General features: G+C 34.5%; 1 protein-coding gene and 1 pseudogene across 1 annotated transcript; both read right to left on the reverse strand.

Moving 5' to 3' along the window:
* Nucleotides 1-1,025: 1,025 nt before the first annotated feature.
* On the reverse strand, nucleotides 1,026-6,329 carry LOC111389457 (pumilio homolog 23-like). Its single transcript, XM_023014372.1, has 3 exons — nucleotides 5,815-6,329; nucleotides 2,430-3,180; nucleotides 1,026-1,336 (listed from the first exon to the last, which is right to left on the reverse strand). Exons 2-3 carry the CDS (start codon nucleotides 2,673-2,675, stop codon nucleotides 1,136-1,138), a joined length of 447 nt encoding a protein of 148 aa, XP_022870140.1. The 5' UTR covers nucleotides 2,676-3,180; nucleotides 5,815-6,329; the 3' UTR covers nucleotides 1,026-1,135.
* Nucleotides 2,343-6,109, reverse strand: LOC111389465 (annotated as a pseudogene).
* Nucleotides 6,330-12,190: the final 5,861 nt, after the last annotated feature.

Consider the following 12,190-nt stretch of genomic DNA (forward strand, 5'->3'; position numbering starts at 1 on the left):
AATACGGACGGCCTCAGGGGCTCGCTAGGTGCTTGATCCGCTCTACGCACAAGATAAAAGTGTAACTTGATGTATTTTATTCTCGCAAGAAGAACAGAGTTGGTTGTCAACAAGACCGTGCTTAAATTATCACACCATACCATTGGTGTTTTATGCAAAAGGACTTTCCAACACACGCAATGCAGATCTAATCCATGTAAGTTCCACAACTACAGCCCCGTTGGTCATGTTTTTTTACTTTTACTTTGCTTCCTGTAGAAGAGCTTTTGAAGGAAGATACCGTAATTTTTGTTTACAAATAAATTTTTAAAAGAATTTTCTAATTCGAAAGTCTTTTTAGAGAAAATCAAATTGAATTAGCTTTCTCTAAAAAAATTTCTAACTAGCAAAAGCGATTTCATATAATCAGTCAAATAACTTTTGAATCTCAAAAGGTTTTTACTTAAAAAGTCTTGTCAAACGAACCCTACATTTGCCAAGCAATGGTACTCCACTTCGGTCCTAAAGGGTCAAAAACAACTTTTGAATATCAAAACGACTTTTCAAAAGTCATGTCAAATGGGCCCTGCATTTGCCAAGCACTTGGGTACCATATCTTGATACTTGAGAGTGCCACGATACTAGATTTCTTCCAAAACAAATGCAATAGCTATTTGTTGATAGGGATTTGAGGCATAATCTGCATCACAGTAGCTGTATAAATCTAGATTGGAGACTTTCTCAGATGCAGGCCATAAGCTGAAGTTTTTCTCGAGTATTGTAGTATCCTTTTCACCACAAGCCAATGTTCTTCAAAGGGATTTTACATGAACTGGCAGAGTATGCTAGCTCTGGTCGAGTGATGGTCACATAATGGAGTGTTGCGTGCCCACACAAGTGAACAATACTACTGAACATTGGAAATAGAGTCACTTGCTGAACTATATTGTTTAGAACCAGCAACCATTGGAGTACTCATTGGTCTGGCACAAGACATTTTAGCTCTTTCTAGTAAACTAGTGGGGCGAACATGCGTTGCACGTTAATTGGATAAAACCAAACCCAGGAATTCATAAGATTAATTGCCTTATTTACCTACATTCTCCTCCTCAAAAATATGGAAAGAAAAAAAATCACATAAGATGGTTCCCTATAGTTAAAGAAAGCGATAACAGCGAGGAATCCTACAAACAGAAAAGTTCACTGCACATATATGATCGTGACTTCTTGCATGGGAAACCAATGATTGTACAACGAAGTTCCCAGTGTGATGCGATGACATCTTAAATAAAGAATCCCTGAAAACTTTTGTCAATAATTCATCGTACAAGGTATCAGGAGCCACTTCCAAGATGAACTGCAAAGAGGTTCACAAAGTTAAGAGCACAGAAGCCATCAATACAGTGTGTAAAGAAGAGTATCACCAAATAAATGGAACAAAATCTTGCTAATTTATGAGTGTACAAAATTGTTATTTGCAATACAAAATGGTAAATACTTTGACCAATGAAAAGAGCAAAGGTCAGAGTGACACTTTGTTTCATTCCTTCTACATAATCACACATATTTGCTGGTTTTATGATGCTAATGCATGCCATAGCTGTGTTTTCATTGTTGTCAAACGGGGGCTCAATGTTTGAACAGGTAAATATCTACTCTAAATTTGTTCAAAACTTGTTCCCAAGTTACGTACAAATTACACTTTCATTTTGGTGCGTCAATTCCAACTTTGCTTTCATCAACTGAACTCAGGGAAGAAAAAAATAATAATAATAATAATAAAAATAAAAATAAAAAAAGCATCAGAGTATATAATAATATTGTACAAGTTAAAGGAATCTTTAAATCAACATCGGAAAGAAATGATTGTTCAAAACAGTACTATCAATGAAATAAATGTAGCAAGGGAGGAAATCAGAAAAAATTTGATCTCGACTCCATTAAATGACTGTGCATTTTCTTCCACTAAACTTAGAATTTTTTTTACTTCACTCGCCTTTATAAAGTTCCACCCGAGCCACTTTTAACACTGAAACCAAGGAGGACTGGAATTACATGGAGTAACTCCTGTTCATGTCCAGCTAATAATTTCAAAGCAGTCTGTCATTGAATAAATTTAACTCATCATCATTTAGACTACAGCAGGGGGCCAAAGTATCACAATTAACATAACATCAGAACCATTTTTTCTGTTTATTTTATATAAGAAAGCAGCCTTCAACATGGCCAGCTTATGACTGTCGTATCAGAAACATGTATCATTAAATATAGAAAAACTTCTAGATCCACCTACTTTAGAGATTAAAGATGTGCATGTGAAACTGGTTGACTATATAAGTAGAAATTTGTCCTGAACAAACACATATGCAAAAGCTTGCGGTCTTTATTTCCAAGAACTACAAGTGAAGATACTAAATCAGTATGTGAAGTTTAAAAGGCAGAAAACATGCCTGCAGAACCAAACTGCTGTATTGATTTACTACAAAAGTTGCTATGTCTACCCTGGAAGGGTTTAACATCTCTGATACGAGAAATTTTAATTGATCGGGAAATTTCTGATAATGTTGCAATTTGTGACCATCCAGCGGAGAAGACCTCAAATTCAAACGTTCTGCCAGCAGAACTGATGGTTTTGAGCTATGGAACTCTGACAAGCCTAAGGTTTCTCCTTCACAAAGGTACAGAACGCTCCACATAACATGAGATCCATAACAGTTGCAAATTATATCAACAGAATTTACCACGATTTCCTGGTATTACTCCAGAAAGCATAGGTAGAAAAAATAGAAGCAAAACAACTTCTCAGACACCATTTGGCATACATAATGCATTCCTTCACTACCAAAGACACAGTGCTAAAACAGATCAACTGAATATTGTAAATATTATCAATATGGATTCAAATCCTAATGCAAAATGCAACTTTATTTCACTATTTGCACAGAAAGGATGGAAGCACAAAAAAGGGAAATAAAATTGCATCGTCATTATTACTGGCAATGGATATTTTTCAACAGAACTTGCATAAAGAAATTGATAAAAAAGGGAAAAGAAAAGGTAAACCGAGGGTATCAAGTTACCAAGGTTCCGCAGTGAACATCCAAATTGTTATAAAGCAGAGCAATCTTTTCATATTCCGAAGTTGTTAAAAATCATCCAGAATTGTTCTGACCAATACATCTCTTGATCATAAGCATGAGCCTGGATTAATGCATCAGTGAGACAAAAATAAAAATAGCAAAGAATAAGCATAGTTATTACTATCATGACTTCTTCCCTTTGCTTTCTCTTAATAAACTTATCGTTCAAATACAATCCGTTAATGCGCAAAAACTAAGTTTGAAGATCAGGCATCTCGGCCTGTGCTTCAGCTAAATTTACTCATTCTAGATGCTTAGCAAGCACATAGCAAGTTGTCTAATACACTAAGTAGCTTCCACCCTGCAATTTTTTTCCACTTCTTCCAATACAACTTCCGGGTGTGATAACTTTTGATTCTATTGCATTATGGCCAATAACTTATTCATCAACAAGCATAATCAAACAAGAAAGACAAAAGCAACAAATCTATCTACCCATAAGAATGTGAAACATAAAAGTATCTACTTTAAAATGAAAGAATGGGAAGATAGTAGCAATGAATTCGATAGAGAAAACAAGGAAGTGAACTTACTGCCACTGGTGAGTAAATAGAACATGCTGAAATGTTTATGACCGAAGTGCGTTCGGGTGTAGCCTTGCACAAATGCTAAGCTCAAAGCAAGATAATCATTTCAACTAAACAGCCAGAGTAAGATCCATGTTACTCCTGAATGGTTTGTTTCTCTCTGAAGTTGATAAACCTGACTGCATATCATTTGATATAAGTTGCTCTATTTTATAGGCTTCATTTGTCATCCCTGCCTTTCTGAGGTAAGATCTATGATGCACCGACATGGACACGTGTGTCAAATACGATACGTGTCGAATACGTCAACTTGTGATTTTTCAAAAAATTACCGACACGATACGCCGTCGACACGTTCATTAAATTTTTTAAAATTCTTCATTTATATAGTCTAACCTAGTTAGAGTGTCCATACTACATAGGGCAAGATACTAAAGAGGTTGTGGCAATACTATCTGGGACGCAACCCAGTGTCAACATCTTATCAAAAATGTTTGTGGCTTCAGACATTCTTCCTCTCATACAATGCCCCAGAATAAGATGGTGAATGTCAGCTTATCAAGGCTGCATCCTTTCACCTCCATTTCTGCGACAATAGCATTTGCCTCGTCTACATTACCAGCCTTAGAAAATCCATCAATTACAGGATTGTATATAAATGGTTGGGGAATGATATCTTCCCTCCATTGCATCTGCCTTAATAAATCACAAGCTTCATTTAGTCTATTCTCCTTGCACAAAGCATTAATGAGAACAGAGAATGTAAATAAATTTGGAGACACTTTCCTCTCATTCATTTCATCCCACAGCTTCAAGCCTTTCTCTAAACCACCGGCTGACAATGACCATCAATGAGAGAGTTGAAGGAGAAAACATCAGGATGATAGCCACCATCAACCATCCTCTCATATATCTCTGATGCTCAAACCATTTCTCCCTTTTTGCCAAAACCATCAATAAGAACATTGAAAGTAATTAAGTGCGGCCTAATCCCACGATTACTCATCTCATCAAAAAGATCAGCAGCCTCCTCCATCTTACCCAATTTGCAGTTCCAGAAATAATTGATGTATATATCACAATGTCTGGATGAAATTCACCTTGTGATTGAACTTCTCTCAATAGCTTCTGTGCTCTATCCACATTACCAACCCTACAGAGCCCATTAATGAGTGTATTGTCTTTAATAAGATCTGGCAAACAATCAAAACTCTTCATAATATCAAAAAACTCAAAAGCCTTATCTACCTTTGCCACTTTGCACAATCCCCTCATAATTATATTAAACTACATGTATCTGGGCAGAACCCTCGTAATCTCAAAATATGCTCTTTGAAAAAAACTAAGTGCCTCATCAACCTGATTTCTTTTACATTACAAGCTCAATAAATTGTTGCATACAAAAGAACTAACAAACTCCTCTTTCTGAATATATAACTCAGCTAGTGAAATCAAAATCCTTGGCAGTCCTAAATCTGCCGGCATTCACAAAGGACAAAATTGTATAATTTAAAACGGGGCTATTGGGGAAAAATCCATCTGTTTTCATGTATTCTTATGACAAATTAGCCAAATCGTGCAGGCCCACCTGGCAGAGTGACCTCAGAAGCAACTCAAAAGTAGGAATCGAATGAATAAGATTTAAATGAAGCCTTGTAGATTGAAAGAAGCTAAATGCCAATCTGGGGTTATTAGCATACCATTACATTTTGAATAACGCTGAAAGCTATAAAAGGGTTCAAATTTTTGCGGAAATAATCCGAACTAAAAACAGAGAACGTTGTGAATCGCTTCACGGCTTATTGATTTCCTATCAACATACAAAAAAAAATAATAATGATAATGATAGGTTTTTGCTGAACCATTTCTTTTATTCGGATAATGGAATCAAATCTATTGTGGGGTTGAAAATGCTGTTTCAGGTTTATGTTTTAAGAGGATTAGAATTTGAAAGAGTTTGTGGAGTGTTTTAGGGTTGACACGTTCCTGGACGGAACGCTTCGGGTCGGCCTGATTCGATGACGTCTCTACGCTAATCCCAGCGTTCTCCAACACCGCCATGATCAAGACCTCGCCCAAAATCAACGAAAAATCAAAAAGTAAGAAAACCCAGTTTCCAAAAATAATCCAGCAAAAAAAATAAAATATGGGTCTTGATTAATCGATACCTTTGATATTCATTATTGCAATCCCCTTGTCGAGCACGTTTGGCAGAGGGGGCTGGCCGCTTAGAGATAGGCTGCAGTTTGAATTGAGAAGGAGAGGAGTCTGATTCGGGTTCAGAATCCGACCCATCTTCCTCTTCGTTTCTTGGTAGTTATTTAGGTTGTGGGTTTTGGGTTTTTGGCTCTTTTCCTTCAACTTCTCCTTCTTCAGAGGATCCTCCATCATCCTCTTCTTTTCGTTCTGGTTCTTCTTCAGAAGATTCTTCTTCCTCATCTTTATCTTCTGAGTAGGGTTCATTTTTTTATTCTTCTTCTTCTTCGTTGGAGGTTTGAGTGTGAGAACGGGCTGGTGTAAATTCTGTTGCAAAAAGCAACAGGGTCCTCCGCGCGCGGTGTGCGGATTGCTCAGACCAAACCAAGATTTTATTTCGTTCTCTCCTTTTGTTCCTTCTGTTGGTATTCACCAAAACTATAGTCCCAACAAGCAAAGGATTTGACTTTTGTTGACATTGTTTGTGTAGTTCCATGTACTTAAGTCAGTTGATCATCATTAGCCCCATTTTTGTGAAGAATTTTTAAATAGTTTATTGATAAAAAATGTGTGGTTAAAAAATAAGAAAATATTTTTGATTTGTATATAATATTATTTTATTAAAGAATGTGTGATTGAAATGATATCAAATCACTATTGAATAATATATTTTGATTAAAAAATAGGGCTCAAACAAGGGCTTAGTTTCACATCAAAAACCGGTTGCATAAAATAAAAATCAAATGTAACTTGCTGGTTTTTGTGTTTAGTAGTGAAGTGAAAGGGATATGTTGATGATGATGTAAATAGACTCCAACACAACAAATTCAATCAATAAAACAAAACAAATATTTTTCCCATATAAATAAAGAAAACACAGACTTGATTTCAAGATCGAAAGACTCAGAATAACTTTCTTTCAAAGATCAACCTATAATTTATCATTGAAAGAAAGGCTAGGTCAATTATTTCCTATATAAAGGCTAGGTCTCATCTCCTCTCAAGATATTTTATTGGCTTGTCCCGTTGATAAAAAAAGAAAAAGGTTGAACCCCAACCTTGAGGGCCATAAATCCTAAAATCGAATCTACATACACCCGTTCCCTCTCCTGCCCATGGTTGAAACTTGGTCTCCTGTGCGACCTTCTTCCCGTCGCCTCACTGCAATCACCTTTTGTCGGCGACTGTGCATCGGACTCCCGTCCCCGTGTTGTGCATTTTTTCGTTCTACTCTTTATCAAAGATGGAGAGATTTATGTATTGAATTTGGATAATTAGCAAAAAAAAACATCCCTATCGTTTGTACTCATTGCGAAAATGGTCCCTATCGTTTTGAACCTACTATTTACACCCTCATTTCAAACCTTTCTTGCAAAATTGGTCATTTCCGTCATATTCCGTAAAATCCTTCCGTTAAATATGTGTAATTTGATGTAAAAGGTCCCTATTGTTTGCTATAATTGCGCAAATAGTCTAATTTATCATCATCTTTAAATAAATAAATAGAAAAAATAAATAATATATAAAAATGGTATCTAGAGTTTCTAATATTTTTTAAAAATTACAAACAAATCTCACATAAACAAATTTAAAACATTCTAATAAAAAAATATTTTATAGTCCCAAAAAACCCACCTACGCCTACCCGTACGCCTATCCTCCATCACCAAAATAATTAAAAAGAGAATTAAAAGTATTAAAAATATATATTTGATGAGGAATAAACACCATTTTGTTTTTTTCTATTTTTAATTCTTTTTTTACTTTTATTATACTGTTAATTATCTCTTTAATTAATTTTGTGGTTGTGGTGGAGTGTAGGGGATGGGCGTAGGGTATGTGGGTTAATTGGGAAGATGAAATGTTTGTGTTTATTAGAATGTTTCAATTATTTTCATGAGACTCGTTTGTACTTTTAAAAAAAAAATTAGAAGCTTTAGATACAATTTGTTTATATTATTTCTATTTTCTATTTGGTTATTTAAATATAATTAGTCATTTTGTAATGTTATAATGAAAAAAAATGGCCGCAAAGACCTTTTAGCAAAGAAATGTCGATTTGAATATTCAAATGTCAAAATTGAAATGATAGAAACTATTTACGTAATTACAGCAAACAATAGGGACCTTTTACATCAAATTTCACATATTTAACGGATGGATTTAACAGAATATGACGGAAAGGACCAATCCTGCAATAAATATTTGAAATAAGGGTGTAAATAGCAGGTTCAAAACGATAGGGACCATTTTTGCAATGAATACAAACGATAGAGACGTTTTTTGCTAATTACCCATTGAATTTAAAAACTCCTGTTGAATACAATTCATAATTGCGGTCGCCAGTTTGATGAATTCGTTCATATGGATTCAGTTTCCAATTGTGAATAAATTCCATTTGTTTAACTATTTGCGGCTACCATATGAAATTGGATAAGTGTTGAATCCAATTTTTTAATCAAGGAAGCCATGTGACAATATTTGTTAAAACCCAGTAGAGCAATTGTGAAATTGATTTTGATGGCCTGCAATGCTTTTTTCTTTTCTTTTTTTCTTTTTGGGAGGCAGTTGAATTTGAGTGCCATTTTGTGGGTTTTTAGTATGGGCGAGCTGAAACCCTTTTATTGAAAAAAAGGTTTTTTTGGAAACGGGCAGAGTCAATTGGAGACGGGGGCCTTTCTTTCAATTTATGAGTTTAGAGGCCCCTGTATGCAATTAAGAGAATAGGGTCACATTGCAATTTCTAAAATAAGGACTTGCCATGCAATTTTAAATAGCAAAGGACCTGTTTTTTTTTAATTTTTAAATATAAGTGTAAGATATAATTTTTCCAGTGGACTTTTAATTTGAACCTTTAAAGATTTGACCCTAAGATTTCAATTTTGACCCAAATTAAAGTTTTATTTGAACTCGACCCGATTAAAATCATATATTGAATAAATAATAAAATTAATTGACGACTTTTGCATTATTTCATTAAAATGTTATGTATTGATATTATTTATGCATTAAATTTCATTTTGAAATTTTGTTGCCAATTTCGTCTCTCAATATTAATCACATATGGATTTCTTGTCTTTCATCAATTAATGATTATGATTTGTTACGTGATTATTGTTCTGTGATTGAATTTTTCATAGACTTTGAGACGATTCTTATTTTCCACTGAGGGAGAAATATTTTGAAATAAAAATGGGTGGTAGCTGCCAAAGTAGCACACTCATTATTATTTATTCGGTTTTCTCTACAATAAAAATACATATATTTTTGTCCAACAATTTTTTATTTATTGTATATAATATCTTGCCCAAAGATGTTATTATATGTAATATTTTTGAAAAATGACATAAGGTGATTAACGAGCTTACCTTGGTCTAGAAATTTTCTTCTGCCCAAAGGTGTTGGTATTTCAAAAACCAATGTAATTTTATTAACTGGCTACATGATGTGTTTTAAGAGTACCTTATAGCATGTTGTATTGTCGACCCAAAGGTGACTTTATGATGTTGTGCCTAGGTTTTTACCGTAATAAATTCATATGTTTCGGTTTAAATTACGGATTATCTAATTAATAGCTCATATTAATTAGTTGGTTATTATATTATCCATTTGATTGCATGTATTACGTTTGGATAATATTGAGTGTGAAATTTTATATTTCCACGGTTTATAATGTCTCATCTCTTTCGAATCGATTGTCTGCTATTGAAACTTTGATTGAGAATAACTATGTGAGATGGAAACGAGACGTAGAAATAACACTTGGTCCTTTGGGCTTGGATTTTGCAATGGAGAAAAAGGTTGAAAAACTCACAGATAAGAATACCGTTTAATATGTAGACGAGCATGAAAAGTGGGAAAGGGCTAACAAACTCTGTTTGAAAATCATTAAGCGATCGATATCTGATTCCATTCTAGGTGTCATCCCTGATAATGAAAATGCCAAAAGTTTTATGGATGCCATAGGAGAAAAATTTGTTAAGGCTAATAAAACCGAAACTGGGGATCTGATGGATAAATTGATGAGCATAAGATATGATGGCACAAGTGGTGTTAGGGAGCATGTCATGAAAATGATAAATATATTATCTAAGCTAAAGGCTCTTGACATTCTCATTACGGAGCCTTTCCTGGTCTATCATGTTTTGAATAGCCTTCCTAACAAGTTTAATCAACTTAAGGTTGCTTACAATGCTCAACGGGATAAATGGAATTTGAATGATCTCATAGCAGTGTGTGCCCAAGAAGAGTATAGGATGCGCCGTGAAACTGTTGAAACTGTGCAATTAGCTTTTCAGCCATCATAGAATAAGGGACCTTCTCATAATCATAAACCTAAATTTCGTAAGTGTAATAAGTCCCACCGAAATCAGTAGAATAAAAATTTTAGTGGTCCCAAAGGAGTGATAAAGAAAAATGATCAATGCAAGTTCTGTAAAAAGAAGGGTCACTGGCAGAAAGGCCGTTTTAAGTTCAAGACTTGGTTGGAAAAGAATAAGAGTTCTCCAGGTATTCCATTGTCCTTAGTTTGTTTTAAGTTTTCTTTAATAGATATGCCTTTGAATTCTTGGTGGTTAGACTCGGAAGCTAGTATTCATATTGCGAATTCCTTGCGGGGTTTCATAAGCAAACGGAGGCCAAGTAAGAATGAAGTAAGCTTGAGCGTTACAAATGGATTTCAAGTGAAGGTTGAATTCACAGAAGTAGTGAAGTTAACTTTAGAGTCTGATTTTTATCTTGTTTTGGAAAATACGATTTATGTACCGCAGATGAGACGAGATTTAATTTCTATACCGAAACTTGATGCTTGTAGTTTTACATTTAATTTTGGTAATGGAATAGTTAAGTTATTTAATGATTCTCGTTTGATTGGGAATGACATTTTATGTGATGGTTTATATAAATTATCTTTGACTTCTTTTGGTGATGTCTCATGTGTTACCAATGTATCAAAGAAAATGACTTTAATTCGTGAATCATCCTCTAAGTTGTGGCATAAGCGTTTGGGTCATATTTTTAAGGACAGAATGGAAATATTAATAAAAGATGAGATACTTCCCTCCTTAAACTTCTCCGATTTTGACACATGGATAGATTGTATAAGAGGAAAGTTAACTAAGTCTACGAGAAAGGGTTCGACTTGGAGTAATGGAATTTTGGACTTAATTCACACTGATATCAGTGTACCTTTGCCTTCCACTATATGTGGGAATAAATATTTCATAACTTTCATTGATGATTTCTCACGATATGGATATGTTTACTTGATTAACGATAAATCACATGCACTTGAGAAATTCAAAATTTTCAAAATGGAAATAGAGAAACAATGTGGAAAAAGTATCGAAGTTGTAAGGTCTGACCGTGATGGTGAGTACTATGGGAAATATGACGAGTCTGGTTAAAATATGGGTGATTTTACAAAGTTTTACAAGAGTGTGGAATAGTGCCCCAATACACCATGCCAGGAACACCTCAGCAGAATGATGTTTTTGAAAGACGTAATCGAACTCTAAAAGATATGGTTAAAAGTATGATGAATAGAACAAATTTGTCTGAATATTTGTGGGGTGAAGCCTTAAAAATAGCTGTGTATATTTTGAACAAAGTTCCAAGTAAAGCTATTACAAAGAAACCTTTTGAATTATGGACAGGACGTAAGCCAAGTATGGCTCACTTTAAAGTTTGGGGATGTCCAGCTGAGGTTAGGATTTATAATTCATTTGAAAAGAAATTAGACCATAAATCAACTCCTGGCTACTTTATTGGGTATCCGGATAGATCAAAAGGATATAAGTTTTACTGTTCAAATCGCGGCACTAGAATTGTAGAGTCCATTACTACTAAGTTTCTGGAGAATGATTTCGGAAATAGTGAGAGTTCCAAGTTGAGAAAAATTCTTGTTGAACCTAATCAAGTTGTTGTTCTAGTTCCTGTCATACAGGAAAGAGTTGGTTCTCAACAAATTGAAGTTGTTAATGAAGAACCAAGGAACTAGGAAGAATCTCCAATTCCTCAAGCAACGATTGAATCGGTTCCTGAACCACAAGTTAGGAGATCACAAAGGGAAAAAAGATCTGCATTGCTCAATGATTATATTACATATTTATTGGAGAGGGATTTTAATATTGAGCATATTGTTGATCTTATAACTTATAACCAAGCATTGACAAGTCTTGAGGCAGATAAATGGATAGCTGTCATGGAAGATGAAATGAATTCCATGGAAAGGAATAAAGTTTGGGATCTTCTCGAACTTCCTCCAGATACTAAGGTTGTAGATAATAAGTGGATTTTCAAAAGGAAATTAGATTCAAAAGGAAATGTTGAACGAAAGAAAGCAAGATT

The sequence above is a fragment of the Olea europaea genome, unplaced genomic scaffold (genome assembly GCF_002742605.1).
Source record: "Olea europaea var. sylvestris unplaced genomic scaffold, O_europaea_v1 scaffold592, whole genome shotgun sequence".
NCBI lineage: Eukaryota > Viridiplantae > Streptophyta > Magnoliopsida > Lamiales > Oleaceae > Olea > Olea europaea.